This window comes from Elephantulus edwardii, unplaced genomic scaffold, assembly GCF_000299155.1.
Source record: "Elephantulus edwardii isolate Elephantulus edwardi_28Jun2011 unplaced genomic scaffold, EleEdw1.0 scaffold00153, whole genome shotgun sequence".
Classification (NCBI taxonomy): Eukaryota; Metazoa; Chordata; class Mammalia; order Macroscelidea; family Macroscelididae; genus Elephantulus; species Elephantulus edwardii.
This window is the reverse complement of record NW_006399903.1, coordinates 1937525-1959946: the sequence shown is the minus strand read 5'-3', so window position 1 is coordinate 1959946 and position 22422 is coordinate 1937525. Positions and strand designations below refer to the sequence as shown.

General features: G+C 39.2%; 1 protein-coding gene across 1 annotated transcript in view; it reads left to right on the top strand.

Annotated features, from left to right (window-relative positions):
• DNAH5 (dynein, axonemal, heavy chain 5) overlaps positions 1-22422 on the top strand; it is a 382826-nt gene that overhangs the window by 167734 nt on the left and 192670 nt on the right. The window contains exons 42-45 of the mRNA XM_006895016.1: positions 7169-7315; positions 10640-10881; positions 16077-16253; positions 19261-19462. Of these exons, the coding sequence (XP_006895078.1) occupies positions 7169-7315; positions 10640-10881; positions 16077-16253; positions 19261-19462 (768 nt within the window). The remainder of the gene's footprint in view (positions 1-7168; positions 7316-10639; positions 10882-16076; positions 16254-19260; positions 19463-22422) is intronic.

Here is a 22422-nt window from a genome sequence, read left to right as displayed (position 1 = left end):
CCAGTGCCACATTCCTGAGATCAGCATGATGTTCCAGTTGAGGACTCCCTTTGACTCTGTGTTTGTCAGTTGAGGACTCCCTTTGACTCTGTGTTCATCAGTTGAGGACTCCCTTTGACTCTGGTGTCTTTGGGTACAAGTACAGGTTCTGTACTGCTGTTATTTGGTGCTAATTGGCACAGGACAGAGCAGAGTTTAGGGCTGTTGTACATAGGGTCGCTATGAGTCGCAAGTGACTCGATAGCACATAACAACAACAACAACAAACTATGATATGTTCAATACTCTTCTACAGCACCACAGCTCAAAGGCATCAATTCTTCTTCTATCATCCTTAGTCATTGTCCAACTCTCTGATGAATAGCAAGTAACTGCAAAGACCATGGCTTGGATCAGGCACACCTTAGTCTCTAGACTGACATTGTTGCTCTCCAGTACTCTAGAGGAGTCTCTGACAGCAGATTTTCCAATGCAATGCATCTTTTCATTTCTTGGCTGCTGGTATTGAGAGTGTTGATTATGGAGCCAAGTAGGCTGAAGTGTTAACGATCGCAATCTCTTGTCCATCTATCACGATGCTGCCAATTGGCCCAATAATGAGAATCTTTGTTTTCTTGATGCTGAGCTTCAATCCATATTGAATGCTGCAGTCCTTGACCTTCTGCAGCAAATGCATCAAATTCTCCTCAGTTTTGGCATTTAGTTTTTAAATATCTTGAAGTCTTACAGTAATATTCATGAGCACTGCTGTGTTCCTGATGACTATTACATTCTCTGATTTGAATCAAATATTGATGATTATCTTCCTAGTGGTATTGATAACCCTTAGCCATGGCATAGTTGAGTTCCATAGATTTTTTTGGGTGGGGACGGGGGTGTTTCTTGGAATGTGTTAGGCAAGATCCCACAGAGAAAAGGTCCTTGGCTGGGCTTCCTACCAGCTCATGAAATAGCAGTTCACTGTTATTGAGGTAGTATTTGTTTGAGATTGCTTGTTTACAGTCCTATACATGTTGGATTTTGTTGCACTTTGCTCAGTTATATGACAAAGTGAATTCTATCCATGGACCCTTCAGACTGAGATGGGGCTGCGCTCTCAGCCAGCACCTTCCTCCACCACAACTGAGGACTCACACCTGCAGATTTACCATGTGATGTTCACATGTGTTAGTAAGATTTTGTTGTAGAATTTTTATAAACTTTACAGAATTTTCCTTCTCAAGTTATGCTTGATTTTTTTGGGTTGCAATTATAAAGCTGCATTTTGTTAGCAATAAACCATAGATGCACCTGGTATTGTGACTTGAACCAAATGGGTACTAAATATTAAACAGTTATCCATTCATTATAGATAGTAAGTCTAAATTATGTAATACACGTGGCATCACTGACTTTGGTGGAGTTTCTTGCAAAGGTGAATTAATTATTAGAATGCTTGCTATTTATTAACCTAGCCTTGACTTTTAATATACCTTAAGCCAGATCTTGTTTCTTGCTGAGAGCTTTAATTAGACAACATACTTGGCAGGCAGTTGAGCAGTTGGGTTGAATAAGTATAGAAATACTTCTTCCTGAATTTCTTGTGTCTCTGTTGGTCAAGTGTCTTTGGGAACATGCTGCACCAGATTCTGTAATAGAAGTAGAATAACAAATAAGGAACACGTGGCCTTATCTTCAAGGAGTTTGCGATATAGGGAGAGATAGACATGGAGAGATGATAATTAGAAGAATTCAATACAGGGTTGCTGTAAGGAAGGATTTGTCAGTTATGTTGTGTATAGAGGCAAAGGAAGCCCTTATAGGCAACTCTATGAGTACAATTCCACTCTGTAAATTTGAGCCTTAGGCAAAGCAGCATAGACGCTACTGAAAGTAATGAAAGAGGAAATGACACTTCTGCTGAGCCTTAAGGGATGAATGTTGTTGTTGTTATGTGCCGTTGAGTTGCTTGCAACTCATAGTGACCCTATGTACAACAGCCCTAAACTCTGCTTTGTCCTGTGCCAACCTCACTGCCTCTGACACACCCATCCTGATTACCCCAGTCACTGAATCAATCCACCTCATAGAGGGCTTTCCCGTCCTGTGCTGTCCTTCCACCCTCCCAAGCATGATGTCCCTCTCCAAGGACCTGTCCCTCCTTACAACATGTTCAAAGTATGTTAGATGGAGCCTTAGAATCCTTGCCTCTAAGGAGCCACCCAGCTTAACCTTTGACAGGATGAATCCGTTTGTTTTCCTAGCAGTCCATGGTACCCTTAATACTCTTCTCCAGCACCACAGCTCAAAGGCATCAATTCTCCTTCTATGCTCCTTAGTCATTGTTCAACTCTCTAATGCCTAACAAGTGGTTGCAGAGACCATAACCTGTATCAGATGCACCTTAGTCTCCAGAGCGACACTATTGCTCTTCATTACTTTGGAGAGGTCCCTAACAGCAGATTTTCCCATGGCAATACGCCTTTTAATTTCCTGGCTACTGGTGCCGAGAGTGTTGACTGTGGAGCCAAGCAAATTAAATATGTGAACAAAGAGATGAATAGTAGAGGAATAAAACATTCCCAAAAGGAAGAAAAGGATGGGCACGTAGGGAGGAAAGTCAGGAAAAAGCCTCCTATAGCTGGGGCAAGGTGTTTAACTTGGCAGCATTGTAACTTGTAGGTGAAATCACAGTGGTGAGATGAGGTTGGCTATGGAGATGACGTTGATGCTATGTGTATCTTCACACCTATGGCTGACTCTTCAGGAGGTATGCAGAGGCAGTAAATCCTGTGGGAGTAGACTGCCCGTGGAACAGCTGCTGAATTTGAACCATGTACCTTTTGGTTGGCAGTGTAGTTCCTTACCACTAAGCCACCAGAGCTCTACATGAAGATGTAGCTGATGCTATTGGTATCCCAGTGCCACATTCCTGAGATCAGCATGATGTTCCAGTTGAGGACTCCCTTTGACTCTGTGTTTGTCAGTTGAGGACTCCCTTTGACTCTGTGTTTGTCAGTTGAGGACTCCCTTTGACTCTGGTGTCTTTGGGTACAAGTACAGGTTCTGTACTGCTGTTATTTGGTGCTACCAAGTCAGCTCTGATCCTGTGAATGACAGATCTGAACTTTGCCCTGTTCTGCGACAATGTCTGTCATGCTCAAGCCCATTTTGGTGGTTACTGTGGTGGTCTATTGTGTTGGGACTCTTCCTCTCTTTTACTGACCCTCTACCTTTTCCAACTTGAAAACAGTCTCTTTCCAAGGCTTGGTTCTTCCTGAAAATATGCCCAAAGTAAGTGAGAATAAATATGCCCTATAGACAAAAGTTCTGTACAAGAAACAGAAAAGCAAGGGTGAAAACCATGCCCTTGAACTTAAGGAATTTTAGGAGGAATTCAGATGAAGCCAGTAGCTGTGGCATGAAGGGCTGCTTTGTCATGCTCGATATCTAGGTTTAAAGAAATGTTATGCATCTTGTACTTTACTTGTTGTTTAGAATATATGAGCAAAATGTGTATCGATCAAAAATCTTGTATTTGAGTGATTTCGTGCCATTGATTATACTTTTTTTTGAGTTGTGCAACGTTCCTCTTCCTCCTTTTGAAAGTGGCTTCTCCTCCTTGATACTCGTTGCCCCCTACGATTCCTATGCAATCTTTTGAGTTACCGTTGTCACTTTGACTCCATGGAGATGGAGATTCAAAGAGTGCAATGTTCAAGGAAGATTTTTTAAAACAGTAACAGCAACAGAATAGTGACAGTCATTGCTGTGGAGCCATAACCAATTTATAGCTGACCTTACAGCAGGTTTTCAGAGACTGTACATCACATGGGAGGAGACTGCCCAGCCTTCTCCCATCAGCGGTAGATAGATTCAAACTGTCCAACTTTGGGTTGGCAGCACAGCTCTATACACGCGAGACCATCAAAGATCCTTAGCAAATTAAGAGAAATTATTTGAGACGGTGGGTTTTTTTGAAGGGGGGGAAGAGCTTTTTTTTAAAAAAAAATTAAAATTCATTGTTGCACATTATCCTCCCTCCTCTTTCCTCCCCCCTTCCCAAGTCCACTTTCCGATACACCTCTTCTTCCAGATTGTTGCCGTACATATAATGCCTAATCATGTATTCCTTTCAGACAGTCCTTCCTTTCATCTGTTTCAGTGCAATGTTCAGTATTGATGCACTCTTCCTGTGTTGTCCCTAAACCCCCATGTCAGTCCTATATTATAACAATAGTGTTATGCAGTATTTGTCCCTTTGTGACTGAGATATTTCACTCAGAATAATATTTTCCAGGTTCACCCGTGTTGGGTAATATTTTATAAGTTCATTGTTTTTCAGTGCTGCATTATATTCTGTTGTCTAAATGTACCATAGTTTTTATATTCATTCACTTGTTGATGGGCACTTGGATTTTTTCCATCCCTTTGCTGTTGTGAATAATGCAGCAATAAACACGGCATGCGCGTGCATCTGTTTGAGTTGTGGCTCTGTTGTCTTTAAGATATATTCCCAGTAGTGGAATTCTGAGTTAAATGACATTTGTAGTTCCAACATTTTGAGAAAGCATCAGTCTGCCTTCCATAGTGGTTGTACCATTTTACATTCCCACCAACTGTGAATAAGAGTTCAAATCATTCTACAAACTCATCAGCATTTATTGTTTGCTGTCCTGTTGAACTGTGCTAAACTTTACTGGGCTGAGATGATATCTCACAATTATTTTTATTTATATCTCTCGGATAGCTAGGGATTTCAACCTTTCTTCATTGTTTCTTGGCCATCTGAATATCTTTTTTGGTGAAGTGTCTATTCATATCTGCTGCTATTTTGTGATTGGGTTGTTTACCTTTTCCTTTTTGAGGTGTTGGAGTAGTCTAAAAATTTTAGATATGAGATATTCTTATCTGGAATGGATAGAGACCCTGAATAAGCAAAGCACTACTGTAAAAGAATCTAGGTAGGAGGCATCACATTCCCTGATCTCAAATCCTACTACACAGTTGTGGTGGGTCAAGACAGCAACAGACACATAGATCAGTGGAACAGAATTAAGAACCCAGGAATCTGCTCATATACATATGGTCAACTGATCTTTGACAAGAAGACGAAATCAGTTATGTGGGGCAATGACAGCCTCTTTAACAAATGTTGTTGGCAAAGTTGGAAAACCCGCTGCAGAAAACTTAAGCAAGACCCACACCTCACAATACACAGATACCAATTCATGGTGCCTTGGAGTAAAACCAATGACTATAAAATTCATCAGAGGAAAGCTAGGAAGAACTGGAGAAGCCCTAATCCACAGTATTAACAGTCTGTACAGTATGAGGAAAAGCCTACAACCAGGAGATTATAAAACAGATGAATGGGATCTTCTAAGAATCAAATTTCTATACACATAGAATAAGCTTCTCCAATAGGGTAAAAAGGAAACCCACAGACTGGAAAAGAAATATTTGGCCATGTCATATCTGATAAACTATTTGGTTTTGAGAAGACTTCAGGAGATATTTTTGACTTAAGGTTTAAAAATTACTTTAGGTCAGTGGTTTCACCCAAGCTTTATAGCTGTAGAATATTTGTAGTCCATGAGAACTAAATAGCTAGGTTTTAATCTGTAAACTATAGGAAGCCATTATGACAAGTTCTCTTTGAGACGAGAGTAGGGGATGGAGAAAGGACTTCTAAGGGTCATGAAGACCACCACCAAACCCTAGGGCAGTTGGATGGTTTTCTTCCCAAAGATCAACATGACAAAAATAGACCCAAAAAATGTCCAGGGACAGAAGAGGAAAGAGTTTAGCAACCCTGTAAAAGTCCAAATTATTCTTTTGAGCACTCCTATAAAAATGTTATATTATTTTAAATGAAATTAGAAAATTCTCCCTACTGGTATGCTTCACCGCACATATTTTGAACATGTTACTAGGAGGGGCTGCTCCTTGGAGAAGGACACAATGCTGGGAAGGGTGGAGGGTCAGCGAAGGAGAGGAAGACCCTCAACCGGGTGGACTGACACTGTGACTGAAGTGTGAGGAGTCGTACTCGACTTGATGGCACCTAACAACAACTAAACATTTTTTTAGTCAATTTCATTTTATGAGCAGCACATCAAATCTAGTTTTCACCTATAAGAATGCCACACATTTTATCATTTCATTGACCTTTTGCAAACTGTGATTAGGTTAAAACGAGTTGACAAAGCGTTGCAGAGACATGCTTTACAAATGCTGATGTGTGAGGGCTGTGTTGAGCTTCAGCATCAGAAAAGATTTAGAATAATTACCAATTGTTCTTATGGTTTCTGAAAAGAAAACGGTTTTCATTTTCTACATGGGTTTTCATGCCTGTCTTTCTCAGTTGCTTGCTATGTATGCATGACTCTACTTGCACATCTCATGTAGTTGATACTATTTTAACGTTTATTTTGGTGATTTTTGCATTTCAAATCTTAATGTGTTCCTTTCAGCTCACTGACCACAGTTTTTTAATGTACAAAATCTTAGCCTTTAGGTGTAGTTTAAAGATCTGAAATTTCAAATATATTCTCTGAGGTTGACCACAAAGCAAAGTCTTAGATTTATGCAACTTGAGTTTAAATGATGTTTTCCAAGAGAAGCACGCATGTGCACATCTCAAGTCAAAGCTGAAAACGGAGTAGAATATAACATTTCCCAGGTGATATTCAGACACAGTATTTAATCAGATATTTCATAAACCCAAAGATTTTTTTAAATTTATTATTTTGTTTGTGTGTATTATCAAATCAGTTCTGACTGGTAAAGGAGAAGATTGTGGATTCGAACCATGAACCCTGGGATTGCAGTGCAGCTTCTTGCTGCTAGGCCACCAGAGCTCCCTAAACCCAGAGATTTTTTAATTAGGAGGTTTAAAGAACTCCCAGACTACATTAATTTCTTCATTAATTCTAGCATGCTGTCCTTTTCTGCTCCTTGGCGATGTGAAATTTTCTTTTAGAGAAGGGAGAGGTGCTTTAGTCAATAAAGGGAAATGAGGCTGATTATGAGAGTTTGGGATGCAGAAGACTCATCTTTTCATTGGAACTTTACCTATTTCATATTTGGAGCAGCTGCTGACAGCGTCCTGCAGATTAGCGCCATGTTGCCTAATGAGGGTTCCCTTCACATCTTAGATGTCTAAATTTGGATTTATTTACTCTAGATTGTGGAAAACCACACCGGGAAATGAGGATGAATCCCAAAGCAATTACGGCCCCACAGATGTTTGGTCGACTCGATGTGACCACAAACGACTGGACAGATGGAATATTTTCCACGCTTTGGAGGAAAACACTGAGAGCTAAGAAAGGTAGATGACGGATCGCAAGGTTTACTCTTGGCATTTCCTTCTGAACAAAATAGTCTGTGACCATATGGAATTGCTTGAATAACTCTGCTCTCCTTATATAATATCTTAGCCAAGATTAAAGTGTTAGTATCATATTTGTGATTTTGAACTAGTGAAATTACTAATTAGTGTATTTAATGTCTCCAGTTTCCTTGATGGGTTACATAGAGAACTCTTCTTGTTGAATCATCTTGCTTTGTTCCTGTGGTACCTTAGAGAAAATAGTTGAACAAAGCTGTTAGGGAGAATGCAATAGGATGTGTTTACCATAACTATTTTCACTGAATATTGAAAATATTTTTTCCCTAATTGAAACACAACATTTTTTTAAAAGACAGATTTAAAATCACAAGAGAAAATACATTTCTTTAGGCGTGGGGAAGAATGTATGTATCAGAAAACTATATGTTGAACTAAAAAACTGCTTTGTTTAGATTTGTTTGTCCTTTAAACAGCTTTGCTAAGAGCTAGTGCTTCAGTCTGTAGAGATTCTTTAACATTGAACTTTCCAAGTTGAATGCAGTATTGACAGAATATAAACACAGATGAAGGTGGTGGTATCAGCCCCTCACCGCTTCATTGTATTCTCAGGTGAAGTAGAAAGGGCAGTGAACACTTGCTGGGAGAAGAATAACACAGGACAAACAATACTTGAGCTTCTTCCTCAGCCAACCCTTTTAGCAAGAGTGTATTTTTACACATTCTTAGTGTTTTGGTACCTTTGAAGCCTTCACTTAAAGTATACATCTGATCAACCTGACAGCAGATGCCAGAGGAGAAATGGAAATGCTGCATTTCCAAAGTGCACTGATATTGTACAGAGTTGTCGTTTTTTGTTGTTTTATTGGGAAGAAAGAAAATGTTTCTAATTTGTTTCAGTAAACTTGTATAAATACATGCTCAATCACCAAATGATACTTCAAAGAACACAAACTTTCCTTTCAATATGTAACTCTGGTGATGAGAATTTGACTTGAATGCATCATTGATTAAGTTTTCAAAACATTTTATTTGAAATGTAGACAGTCCTCAATTAGAAGAGGGTTGTATTTCAGTGACTTAATCATAAATCCATTTACCTTTAATACCAATCTCTTTATAAATCTGATCTTCAAACATTTGGGAATGATGATAACATCAAATTACATGCTAAGTTGTAGTAGAACATATTACTAACAATTAAACACATTCACATTGCTGTCCATTCAGGACTGATTCACAGCTGACCTTCCATTGGTTTTTCAAAGGCTGTAAATCACACAGGAGGAGATTAAGCATCTTTTCTCCTTCAGAGTAACGGGTGGATTTGAACCTCTTCCACTTGGCTTGGCAGTGCAACTTATTTCCCACTAGAGCACTAGATATACAAAACTCTCCCCCAAACCCGAACAAACAAACAAAACACAAGCAAAACAAACACTAAACTCAAGCTGCTTTGTAATTCTGAAAGCATACGGTTCAAATCCACCAGCTCCTCCGCAGAGGAAGAATGGACAGTCCTCCCATGTAGTTAACTGCCTCTGAAAACCCACTGGAGGGTCAGCTTTGGGTCAGTTTAGACTTGACAGTACAAAACAACAACAAAAACAACATGTGGGGTTCTATATAACTCAAGTTTGTGGTAAATTGGGGACTACATGCAGTTATGTGCCAACATAATTGTTACATGTTGTTGTTTTTAAGTGCTGTAGAGTTTTAGACGACCTATAGAGACCCGTGAACAATTTCAATCTCTTCGCCAAATTGAGGGTGCCAGCTACTCTTTGTCAGTTCTGGGAGAAGTCCTTATTTTCCTGGAGATCCTCATGTGTCTTGGCTTTCCCTGGTGTCAAGGAACTTTCTTGCACAGAAACTTAAGACACACTCCACTGGGGCAATTCTTTGTTGCTGGTACATAAGTCCTCCTTACTCTCTTTTCTCCCCTTTTCAGTGAGAGAAAAGGAGTGAGATGCCACATGTGGGAACACTCCCTTACATAGATTTAAGGCTCTGTTGGGATTAAAGGGTGTTGGATCCCACCCTTAGTACTTCCTCCTTCCAATTACTCTTGTTAATATGTTGGTTGGTGAGCATTCCACACTTAATACTTTTACAACTATTTGATTAAGCTGATCCTGGGAAACCATTACACAGCTTCAACAGTACATTATTACATATGCATATTTTAGGAGGACACACTTCAGTATGACATAGGGGTCCTGTGGTGCTAGCTCGTTGGATACAAGTGTCAGTTTTCAGTTTAATCCCACTCTGAGCATCTTCTAACAGAACTGATCACTCTCCTCTCTAGAATTTTTCTTCGCCTGCCTTTGGGGACACTTCATCCTGCTAGCCTTTTTGGGTTTTGTTGTTTGTTTTTTTTTTGTTTTTTTTTTTATTCTACTTCACCTGCTTTGTTGAGAACTCAAGAGATAGGGGAGGTATTAAAGGAAACTCCCTCTGCCCAGTGCTGTTGTGTGCCTTTGATTCACACCACATCCGTAGCTGAGCTGTTGTGTGCCATTGATTCACACTACACCCATAGCTGACCTGTTGTGTGCCATTGATTCACATTGTAACCATAGCTGACCTTCCAGTGGGTTTTCAGAGGCAAGAAATCACACAGGAGGGGACTGTTCATTCTTCTCCCATGGAGCAGCTGGTGAATTTGAAGTGCATGCCTTTGAGATTGCAATATAACTTCTTATTACCAGGCTGCTCAGACCTCTTGGGGAAACCTCTATGGGGAAACATACCCATTACCATGGTTTTCAAAACCATGTGGGAAGTGATGACTCGTGTATTTTTCTCTCCAGTACTGCCCTCTCCCCAGAGCTCCAGTAACACTACTTAGCTGTCAGTTGAACACCTCACACCTAGCATCTGCAAACAGGACTTCATTCCGTGGTTTTTTTTCTGTATGGCTCCATCTGTCTTCTGAATGCATTTAAATCACAACTCTACATTTTTATGTACTTTTAAAATTTAATCTCTCTTCTTCCAAATACACACTCTATGATGGTGAATACTTGTTTCTCTATCCACTGATACCCTAGAAAAGTGTTGCACCTAAAATGTGCTCAATACATAATTACTCATTTGAGGAACATGTAACTTTTTGATTATGAGCCTGTCTGCTCTGTAGAGAACTTGAAAAGTCCTAGATGATAAATAATCATTTAGATAAACAATTGAATTAAAAATAATAACAATGATCTAAATGAAAATTTGTAATGTAATAATCTTTACTAATAACCTTTCTTCAAGACACAGATAATGTTTTTTTTGCTTTGGTGGGTGTCCTAGGGGAACATATCTGGATTGTTCTGGATGGTCCAGTGGATGCCATCTGGATAGAAAATCTCAATTCTGTTTTGGATGACAACAAAACTCTAACCCTTGCCAATGGTGACCGGATCCCTATGGCTCCAAACTGCAAGATCATTTTTGAGCCTCATAACATTGACAATGCCTCGCCCGCTACCGTCTCAAGAAATGGAATGGTTTTCATGAGCTCTTCTATCCTAGACTGGAGTCCTATTCTTGAGGTATGATGGGAATTTTTCTTATGTATAACTTAAAACAATCTTTCCGCAGTCATTCAGTAGCTTTTCTGAAGACCTACTTTATACTTCACCCTGTGTGTTAATGTTTAAGGAAGAGCCTAGAATGTGCTGTGCAGGTCCTGCTTGCCTCTTAGGGGTTTCTTTAGTGCTCAGTGCTTTTCTAGAACTTACCAATCTACAGGTTGTGGAGCAGCTGTCAAGAGCATATGAATCAGTCATCTTTCCAAATTGTGTCTGAGAATTAAAAACTTAGCATTAACTTCTCTCACCTTGGGGATTCAGGATATTTTTAAGAGATACTCATTCACCTGAAATGTGAGAACAACCACTTTAGAATATTAACTTGAAACTGTATTTAAAAATCATATATAAGAAATGTTTAAAAGTGTAATAGTAATTATTTTCATCTTGAGTTTGTTTGTGGAAATAATTTTTTATAATATTGCTTTAATTCTAATATTTCACATAAGATTGCTTTGATTCATGTTCTATTATTTGGCTGCCGCTAATATATTCCAGAGTATCTTGACTATAATTAGGTTATAATTAAATGTAGTTGCAGTCGCAGTGAGTCACAGGTGACTTGATGACACACAACAACAACAACAACTGCATATTTGGCTATTTTAATAAAGAAATAAATGCTAAAAAAAGAAATAAATGTTATTCTATAAAATTGAATGCCTGCTAGTAAACAATTTGGAGAGTTCTTTTAACATAATTGGTGAAGTTTTTGTTTTCAGTTGTATAAGATTTTGATCTGATGAATTCAATTTGTGAATAATAGTAATAATAATTTAAATGCCTTTTAATTGGCTGTTGGTGAAGAGTTTTGAATACACTGTGGACTGAGAAAAAGGGTAAGCAATCTGTCTTGGAAGAATTACAGTCAGAATTCTCCTTTGAAATGAAACAAGGATGATGAGAATTCATCTCACATACTTTGGACATGTTACCAGGAGGGGCAAGTCCTTGCAAAAGGTCATTGTGCTTTGAAAACGAGAGGGTAAACAGAAAAGAAGGTCCTGAAAATGAGATGGATTACATGGTGACAGGAGCAACGGACTTTTCGTCTCTTCAGATCATGAGGATGGCACAGGGTGGATGTGATTGTGAGGACGGTCAGGGTTTTGTTCTCATGCATAGGGTTGCTATTGTGCATGGGAACTGACCCAACAGTACTACCATCAACACATTTCATGTTCCAAACACTCGTGGTTGTTTACAGCAGCTTATACTCATTTTAAGTCATGCCACATCAGTAAACGAATGTGCCAAACTCTTCACTCCATCCAGGCTCTCATAGCCGACTCTACTTGGAGGAGCCAGCTCTCCTCCAGTTCTACCCTGAGTGCCTTCCGACCTGAGGAACTCATCTTCTGGAAGGATATCAGATGCTCTGCAGTTGCCCATAATGCATTTACTGGTAAATTCTTTCAGAAATAGATCACCAGGTTCTTCTTTCTAATGTGACTTAGTGTAGAAGCTCCAGTGAACCCTGTCCAACACGGGTGGCGATGCTAGTATTTGAAAACCCTTGGCAGAGGTTTTAGCATTATAGCAACATGCAGGCTACCAGTTTGACAGACAAGTGGTGAAATGTTTTTATTTTTATTTTTTTTAACACATGCCTTTATGTGATATAGTTTCTTCTTTATAATGTCAAGGAAGAAGAAAGACTCCTAGAGGAGCTGATAGCAAATAATTAGGGTAGTGGGAAGTAGCTTTGCAAGCATTAGTAGAGGGCCAGGCTGTTGAGGTGTTGTATTGATGAGGATCTGTCAGCTGCGTGAGCCAAGCTGGGTGATGGCCCAGGACCTGTGGTTTCTTCAACTTTAAAGTACTATGTGCTGTTTTAAGGTCCTGTGTCACTGTGGAATTATGATAACTCCAGGAATTAATGAATAATTCAACACCAATTTTACATTACTTCTGTTCTTCCTCTTACTAGAACAGAATGTCTTTTGCTTCAGAGTCTGAGTGTTCCTTGGAATATTGAGATAAAGAATTAAGCCAATCTTATAATCTAAGAGAACTTTCCTCACCTTAGGAAAATGTGTGAGTTAAGTGATGTATTTCTATGAATGACATACACTTGCGGAATATTGGCTTCCATGTAGAATTAAGAGCTTTGTTTTCTTGAGTATTTGCTAACACTTTTCCAAATCATTCATTAACTGATATTAGGGGAAAAGAAAACAGTTGCGGCAAATGTTTGTTTCCTATTGGGAAAAAAAAATCTAGGTATGCATTTGTGTCTTTCATTCTCTGTTTTTCATTTAAAAATCAACAGTCTAAAGAGCACAAAATGAGACATGTGGGCACAGGTCTGTGAGAATTTCTCTGAAAGGGCCAGAGGGAGTGAGAATAACACAGCCCCTCACTGCTCAGAGCAGAAAGTAGAGGAAAAAAATGCCTAATAGCCCAGCCCCTTAGTACCTCTAGAACCACACCAGCAGCAAGAGGTTCATTTATTCATTGTTGAGTCACAGACTCACAGTTGTGGTACCAAGAGTGGAGTTTATTAGGGAAGTAAGTTCAAGAGTGGGGAGACAATATCACCACATGTAAATCGAGGTTTTAGCCCAGATTCCAAGGCACAGTTCCTCAATTCCTTCAGGCTTTGATTTTAGTTCAACAATACAAGTTCAAGAAGCCTCTGGTTTCCTCAATCATCCAGCAAGGTTTGTCTCAAAGCAGTAATAAGTCAGATTCTCCTCCAAGCATGGGCAAGAACAGCACGGCCTTTGACTGTGGCCAGCACAAATGCAAGAAGCTTCAGATCACACTTTTACTGTGGTTTCTCCACAGCAGTGCCCATCTCTCCACCACCATCACCAGGGTTTCGCTCCAATCTCCCTCAAGTCTTGCCACCCCGAGTCTTGCTCTCTTTGAGGCTTGCTCTCCTCAAGTCTTGCTCCTCAGTGTGGGAAGCATTCTTTCTCTTCTCCTACTGCCACAGCTGTTGATGATTTGCAAGACCATGTGTCTGTCGTTAAAATAGCTGGAGATCAGAAGGGGCCAAGATAATGGCTAAAAATAGCCAACTTTAGGCTAATACTTCCCAGCCAAATAATTTTCAGATGTGACTCCTCATTTTATTTTTCTCATTGTCGCTGGCACAGTTGAGTCCATTGCTGCAGTCACTGTATCAATCCATTTCATTCAGAGTCTTTCTTTCTTACACCAACCTTCCATCTTTCCAAGTGTGATATCCCTTTCCAAGGAATAGCCTCATGTCAACATGTCCAAAGTATGAGACAGCAACTTTATCATCTTTGCCTTTAAGGGACACTCTGGCTACCCTATCTCCAAGACTTATCTCTTTGTTCCTTTGGCAGCCCATGAGCTAATCAGTACTCTTCTGTGGCACCATGGCTCAGAGGCATCAATAATTCTTTTTCATCATTATTCATTTTCCAGCTCTCAGATCCTGAAGACCTTAGTCTTCAAACTGACATCCGTGCTCGTCAGGGAAGCTGACATAATTGCTTCTCCTCTAAAGTGAAAACTGTATTGACTTTACACTTAATGCATCTTCAGTGTTGTAACTGGATAGATGGATGGGTGTATGGATGGATTAAAGACTGAAATTATCAATGATTTTATCTTGCTTGGATCCACAATCAACACCCTTTGTACCAGCAGTCAGGAGCTGCTATGCGTTAGCAATCTGGACAATGACTAGGGATGACAGAGAGACAATTGTTGCCTTTGAGTTGTGGTGTTAGAGTATTATGGATTCTTATATCAGACATTGTGCTTGGACTCTGGCCCTGCTAAACTACCAGCTGTGGGGGCCTGGGTGGGTTACTTCAACTTCTTGGCTACGGTTTCCCAATCTGTAAATTGAGACTAATATAAGAACATATTTGAGAATTAGATCAGGTAATGCATAAGCATGTATGTATCTAGACCTGGCATGTCATACATGCAGTAAAACATTGCTATGACTAGGTACTGTTGAGTCAGTTCTAATTCATAATAATACCAAGGACAGCAGAAGGAAATTCTGTCTGATCTTGCTTTATGCTCAAAATCTCTGGTACACTTAAGTCTGTTGCTGCAGTCCCTGTGTAAATCCATCTTGTTGAAGGTCTTCCTTTTTTCTTTTTTCTTGACATTCTGCTTTCCTAAGCATATGTACTATTCCTAGGGACTCACTCGTTCTAACAGCACACCCAAAGACATGAAGTCTCATCCTCCTTGCCTCTAAGGAGCATCCTGGTTGTACGTCCTACAAGATAGATGTGTTCGTTGTTTTGGAAGTCCATGGTGTAGTCAATACTCTTTGACAACACCACAATTCAAAGGCATTAATTCTTCTTTGAGCTTCCTTATTCGTGGTCAAGCTTTCAAACACCTATGAAAAGATTGAAAATGTTGCTAGGTGCCATTGAGGAGTTGACTAGAATGTGTAAGAACCCTATGAACAATATAACTGAGCCTTATCCTATCATGCTCTAGCCTCATAATCTCTGTCATGCTCAAGCCTACTGTTTTCGTTTGGTTTTTAAATTTTATTCTGATTTATTTACAAAGTTTGAATACCTTGTTTTTCCTGAAAGATCCTTTCCATTTCCTTCACCCCACCCACCCATCGGATTGTGCAACCTTATGATTAACACCCTACCCCACAAGCCTACTGTTGTAGACACGGGCCAGCCCATTTTGTTGAAGATCTTTCTCTCTTTCTGACTCTCCACCTTTACCAGCATGATGTCTTTTTTCCAAGGACTTCCCTCCTACAACGTACCCAGAGAATGTGAGACCAAGTTTCACCATCCTTGCCTGTAGGGAGCACTTTGGTTGTACTTCCTCCAAGACAAATTTATTTGTTCTTTGGGCAGCCCATGGGATATTCAATATTATGAAAAAAAAAAGGAGGATTTGACAAAAGGATGGGTGTTTGCTTTTTAGAACTTTAAAGAGTTCCTTAACAGCAGATTTCACAATGCAACACGGCTTTTGATTTCTTGACTGTTGCTGCCATGAGTGTTAACGGATTCAAGTAAAATGAAGAGATTGACAACTCAAATCTCTCCCATCTTCAATATTTTAATATTTTTAAATATTGGCCATCATTAGAGTATACTGTAAATACTTCCTTTTTAAAAATTGTCCCCAAGTGGCCACTATCTGCTCTTTTATTAATGCACTATTCTGTGAACTAACAGGGTTTTCTTAAAAAACGCTCAACTCAAGAAGCCGAGATACTCCGTCAGCTGTACGCGGAGTCCTTCCCACACCTGTATCGCTTCAGCATTCAGAATCTGGACTACAAGACAGAGATGCTTGAAGCCTTTGTCATCATGCAAAGCATTACTATGCTCCAAGGCTTGATCCCTCCAAAGGTAAATTAGTTAACTTGTCTCTCTTATGAACTGAGCCATGCTATGCAGACAGTACAATTTTTATTCTGTAACAGCTATGGTGAATATTTATAGCATTTCCCCCCCCATGTATCCTTTTAAAAAAATTCATTTCATTCAACCATTCATGTACCCTATGGCCTATAATGTCAATTAAAATTGATCAGTGCCCTTTATCACAACATCTCATCAAATCCTCAATGTACCTCACCTATTCCTTTATCCCATACATCTGTCTATAAATCTCTGCTACCCTAGTATTTTTCTCCTTCCTATTTCTTTATCCTTTTCCCTTCTTCCACTCCCCTCCCTCATTGTACAGTTAAACATGTCCCATTTCAAGTTGTTGATTGCAATACCTGTATTGTACTTTCGTCCTTATTTCCATGTTGATCTCTCTTCATCATCTGTACATTTTATTTCTGCTCCTTTCCCTGTAAGACCCCAACCCCTTTCTATTTTTACAGTATCAGTTTTATACAGTATTTATCTTTTTATGACTGAATTATTTCACTCAGCATAATATTCTCTAGACTCATCCATCTTGAGTAGTGTTTTATGAGTTCAAATTTTTTCTTGCTGTATAATATTCCATTGTGTGACTGTACCACGATTTCTTTATCCATTCATTTGTTGATGGGCATTTGGGTTGTTTCCATCTTCTTGCTATTGTGAATAATGTTGCAGTAAACATATGTTTGAGTTGCAGCTCTAATTTTTTAGGGGTTTATTCCCAATAGTAGCATAGAGTGTCAAAAGGGATTTCTATTTTTACCTTTTTGATGAAATGTCAAACTGCCTTTCATAGTGATAGTACCATTTTACATTACCACCAGCAATACATGAGAGTTCCAATCCCTCTTCATCCTTGGCAGCATTTATTGTTTGTTGTCCTGTTTTGTGGTTGCTAACTTTGCTATTGCTGCTGGTGTGGGATCTCATTGTTGATTTGATTTGCAGCTAGTGATTTCAAGCGTTTCCTCCTATGTGTGTTGGACATCTGAGCATCCTCCTTGGTGAAGTATCTTTTCATATCTTCTGTACATTTTGTATTTGAGTTATTGGACTTTTTCATTTTGAGGCACTGTAGTATTCTGTAATTTTTAGTAATGGTTCCCTTGTCAGATATGTCATTGCCAAATGTTTTTCCTAGTCTATGGGCTATTTATTTCACAGTTTTGTAATATTTTTATGACACAAGAATTTGATTTTTAGGAGATCTCATTTGTTGTTTTATCCTCTCCTGGTTGTATATTTTTTACTATGTTTGAAAGACTATTCATTTCATAGACTCTTGTGTACCATTGAGTTGGAACAAACCCATACCTGATCACCTGGCAGGTTTTCAGCGGCAGTTATTTGCACAGGAGGAGATTGCCCATCATTCTCCCACAGAGTAGCTAGTGGATTCGAACTGCATGCCTTTGAGATTGCAGTTCAGCTTCTTGCCATTAGACCACCAAAGCTCTGTCAGAGACTAAGGATTCTAAGTTTATTTCTATTTTTTTTCTTTAATGATCTTTTAGACCTAGGTCCCTGATCCACCTTGAGTTGGATTTTGTGTATGATGTGAAACATAGATCTTATGTAAGTTTTCTGCAGGTAGATCTCCAGTTTACCAGTACCATTTGTTACAAAGGTTGCTGTTTCCACATGTAATGCATTTTGTTTCCTTGTGAAATGTCAACTGAGTGTAAGTAGATGGTTTGGTTTCTGGGTTCTCGTTTCTATTGCATTGATGTATACACCTGACATTGCAGCAATGCCATGCTGTTTGGATTATCATGGCTGTGAAGGAGATTTTGTGACAAGGGAGTGTGTTTCCTCTGACTTTCTCTTTTTCAGAAGCCCTTTGCTTATTCAAAGTCTCTTTACTTTCCAAATAAAATTGGAAATGTATTTTCTAGCCTCTTGAAAAATGATATTGGTATTTGCATTGAAATTGTGTTGAACTTGTAGATTGTTTTTGGTAGGATTGTTATTTTCATCATACTGAGTTTTCTATCCATGAACATGGAATATCTTTCTTTCCATTTTAGAGTGAACATTTTTTAAAATATTTTCATTTTTGCGTCTCATAAAGAATCCAAATATGATGCAAATGATGAAACCCTGGACAACTAACTCCAAGGTTAGACATTCAAACTAGTGGTGCCTGTAGAAATAAGACCTGGCAATTTATTGATAGATCACAGCATCAGAATCCTTATGGAACAATTCGACTCCACCCTAAGAATGAGTTCACTTCCAGGCTTGAGAACTGTCTAAAGGCCATCATAGTCATGTGGGCTCTGATTCTACCAGTCTTTCCCAGACCAGTAGTCCTGGTATTTTTTTTCTTTAATTAATGATTTTTTTAGTGCAATGTAAATGTTTTTTTTACAGCATATTCTATCCATTTGATTTTTCCACATTCATTCGTTGTTGAACATTTTCCTCCCTGCCCACCCTTCCCCAGTTTGTTTTTCTCTTTGAAAAGAAAAAAAAATTCCTTCATTGTTATACAATACCCCCCCCCAAGTCCACAGTCCACTTTACTGTGCATTTCTTTTTCTGTAATCTTGTCATAAAAATAATGCCTACTCCTATATTCCTTTTAAACAGTTCTCTCCTTCATCTGTTTCAATGCAGTATACATAATTTATCTCTTTTCTTAGGTTCCTCTGAACCTCCATGTCAGTCCTGGTATTTCTATAGTTTTGTTCCACATTTTCCTACTCTTTCATCTAAGATCTCCTGCTGTGATTCCGTTCAGAGTGGTCAGCAATGGTAGCCATGCACGATCTCGTTCTTTAGTTCTCATTGGGAACCACTGATGTTGGCGTTTACCTGGTGCATTAGTCCTTTGGATTGGTTCCTTCCACCTTTGCTTTCTTCACTTTTCTTTACTCTGCATGGGGAGAGACCAACAGTTTTCATTGAAACGCCCCAAACAAGTTTCAGTTTGAGAATCAGGTAAGTAAAACATGGGTTTTTCTCCTGTCTTCAGGAACAAGGTGGGGAGGTCACTTCTGAACACTTGGGACGATTGTACGTCTTCTCTCTGATGTGGAGCATCGGAGCTGTGCTGGAACTGGAGGGCAGGCGCAGAGTGGAGCACTGGCTACGCTCCCAGGACTCACTCACCTTGGATCTGCCAACACTGGCAGGTGCAGAAGACACCATGTTTGACTACTACGTGACGTCAGATGGTGAGGCACGGACTTCTATGGACACACCTGGGAGATATTCCTGGATTGGCTCTAGACAATTGGAATAACAAATATCACAATAAAGGAAGTCACATGAGGTTTTATTGTTTCCTAATACATGCTTGGGAGGGTGGAAGGATGGCACAGGAGGGGAAGACCCTTGATGAGATGGGTTGATTTTGTCACTGAGGAACTGGGAGTGGATGTGTCAGAGATAGCAAGATTGGCAAGAGATAGAGTAGGGTTTAGGGCTGTTGTGCATAGGGTCACTATGAGTTGCAGGCGACTCAGTGGTACATAACAACAACAACATGTATATAAAAGTGAGCTCTCATGCACACCCATGTTTATTGTGGCTTTGTTCATAATACCAAAGAGTTGGAAACGACCCAAGTGCCCATCAACAAACAAATGGATAGAGAACTCTGGTATATTCACACAATGGAATACTATGTTGCACTGAAAAACAGTAAAATCATGAAATATTATTCAAAATGGGTGACCCTGGAGGACATTATGTTGAGTGAGATATCTCAATCACAAAAGGATAAATATTGCATAGGGCCACTGTTGTAAAATGAGACTGAGGGAAGACAGAGAAGGAGGAGAGAAATGATGTATACTTCATTGAAATAGATGAGGGACAGAACTGTTTAAAAGGAATATATAATTGGGTATTATTGTCATGACAGGAGTCCAGAATGAAGGCTGCATAGTAGAGTGGACTTGTGGGGAGGGACTGCATAACAATGAAAGAGGGTTTGCTGTTTTTTTGTTGTTGTTGTTTTTTACATTTCAAGAAGAAGTGGGGAGGGTGTGGGCAGGGAGAAAAGTGCAACAACAAATGATTGGAAACCCTAAGTCTCTGTAAATTTTTCATTAAAATTAATTATTTTTTAAAAAAAAAAGATGACAGAAAACAGAAAAAAAGGAAAGTGAGCTCTCATGTATTACCACCATCTAGAACACTTAACACTAATTTCCTGATTATATATGCTCAAAATAAAATGTGAGCTCTTGTAGCCTAGTGTGTAAGAGTTGTGCTGCCAACTCAAAAGCAAGCAGTTTGAATCCACCAATTTCTCTGCAGGATGGACACGCTCCTCCTATGTGATTTACAGCCTTTGAAAGCCTACTAAAGAGTCAGCTGTGAGTCAGTTCCAGCTTGATGGCAATGAATTTGACTTTGAGCGCATACAAAAGTGATGTTTACACTGTGTTGTAGTTTATTAAATGCTCATTGCTATCATGAAAGAAGTTTGAAATAGTTTGAGAATTACCAAAGTGTGACCCAGAAACACAGACTGAGCACAGCCTGTCAGGAAAGTGACACTCATAGACTTGCACAACATGGAGTTGTCACAGTCCTTCAGTCTGTAAAACTTCAGTGTCTGTGAAAGGCCTAAAGTGAATTTTAATAAAATGGAATATGTCTGTATTCGTGTACAACAGCTGGGGACAGTTTTTTTCCCCAAATGACTAATATTTATACAAAACATTTTGTTCTAAATGGGTAATTAAAACTGTTGGCTGTAAAACTAAAATGGAAAATTTTATATGCAGAGAAAGCTAATGCTAATTAATTTTTTTCCCCACAATTTATTTGGATTGTAATCCAACTGCACATTTGGACTTTGTTAAATGTGTTTGCAAGGGACACTGATGGTACAATGGTTAAGTACTTGGCTACTAACTGGAAAGTTGGCAGTTTGAACCAGCCCTGTAGATCCTCAGGGAAAGAGCTGGTAATCTGCTCCTGTAAAGATTCTTGCTCTCATGTGTCATTGAGTCGACTATGACTCATGGGCACAAACAGATCTGAAACTCGTCTACTCTTCACCGTCCGCATTATCTCCAACATGCTCAAGCCCATTGTTTAAAAGATTATAGCCGGGGAGCTCTGGTGGCCTAGTGGTAAGGAGCTGCAACTACAACCTCAGAGGTGCACGGTTCGAATCCATCAGATGCTCTGCCGGGGAAGGAGGGACAGTCTCCTCCTGTACCAGTCAGATCTGATTTGACGTTACACTCACACAAAAATAGTAAAATTAAAAAAAAATTACAGCCCAGAAAACTCTATAAGGCAGATCTACTCTGACACCTAGATTTATCATGGATTTTTTACAAAAAGAAATAGACTCAGCAGTGCCTAATGATAACCAATGTCTTTGTGCACTGAACGGCCAATGATTTAAAAACAATAGAAAACTCCAGCTCAAAGCCAATTCAGCCATTCAGCTATTGCTGTGTAATCAGCAATTGACATTGTCATTTTGAAGTGTGTGTATAAACTATATGAATAACTAGAATATGTTTCATGATAGGAGTCCAAAATAAAGGCTGCACAGTGGAATGGACTTGGCAGAGGGATTGCATCACAACTAAAGAGGTTTTCTTTGACTTTTCAAGGAGAAGAGTGATTGGTGGGGTCGGGGTAGGCAGGGAGAAAAGTGCAACAATGAATGACTGGAAACCCCAAGTCTCTGTAAAGTTTCATTAAAATTCATTACCCCCCCAAAAAAAGGAAATTGCCCATCTTTCTCCCACAGATCAACTAGTGATTCAAATCACATGACTTTGGGTTTACAGTACAACTTTGAAACCACTAAGAAATTAAAAATTTTTAAAAATTAAAAAAAAATAGAATACATTTCATAAATCATTTATTATAGATTGATAGCTAGCTACCTAGCTAGGTGCCATTAAATCAATTCCAAGTCATGAACAAAAAAAATAAAATTTTACTTAGTCTTGGCTGGTATCATGCTATTACTGGCATGTTTGAGTCCATTACTGGGGCTGTTGTCTCCGTTCAATTGATCAAGATTCTCCTTTCTCTTGTTGACCTTCTACTTTGCTGGACGGAATATCCTCCGGCTGTTGATCCTTCCTGATGATGTGCCCAAAGCGAGCAAGGTGAACAGTAATGGTGTATTGTGAAACATAAGGTTTTCATTGAC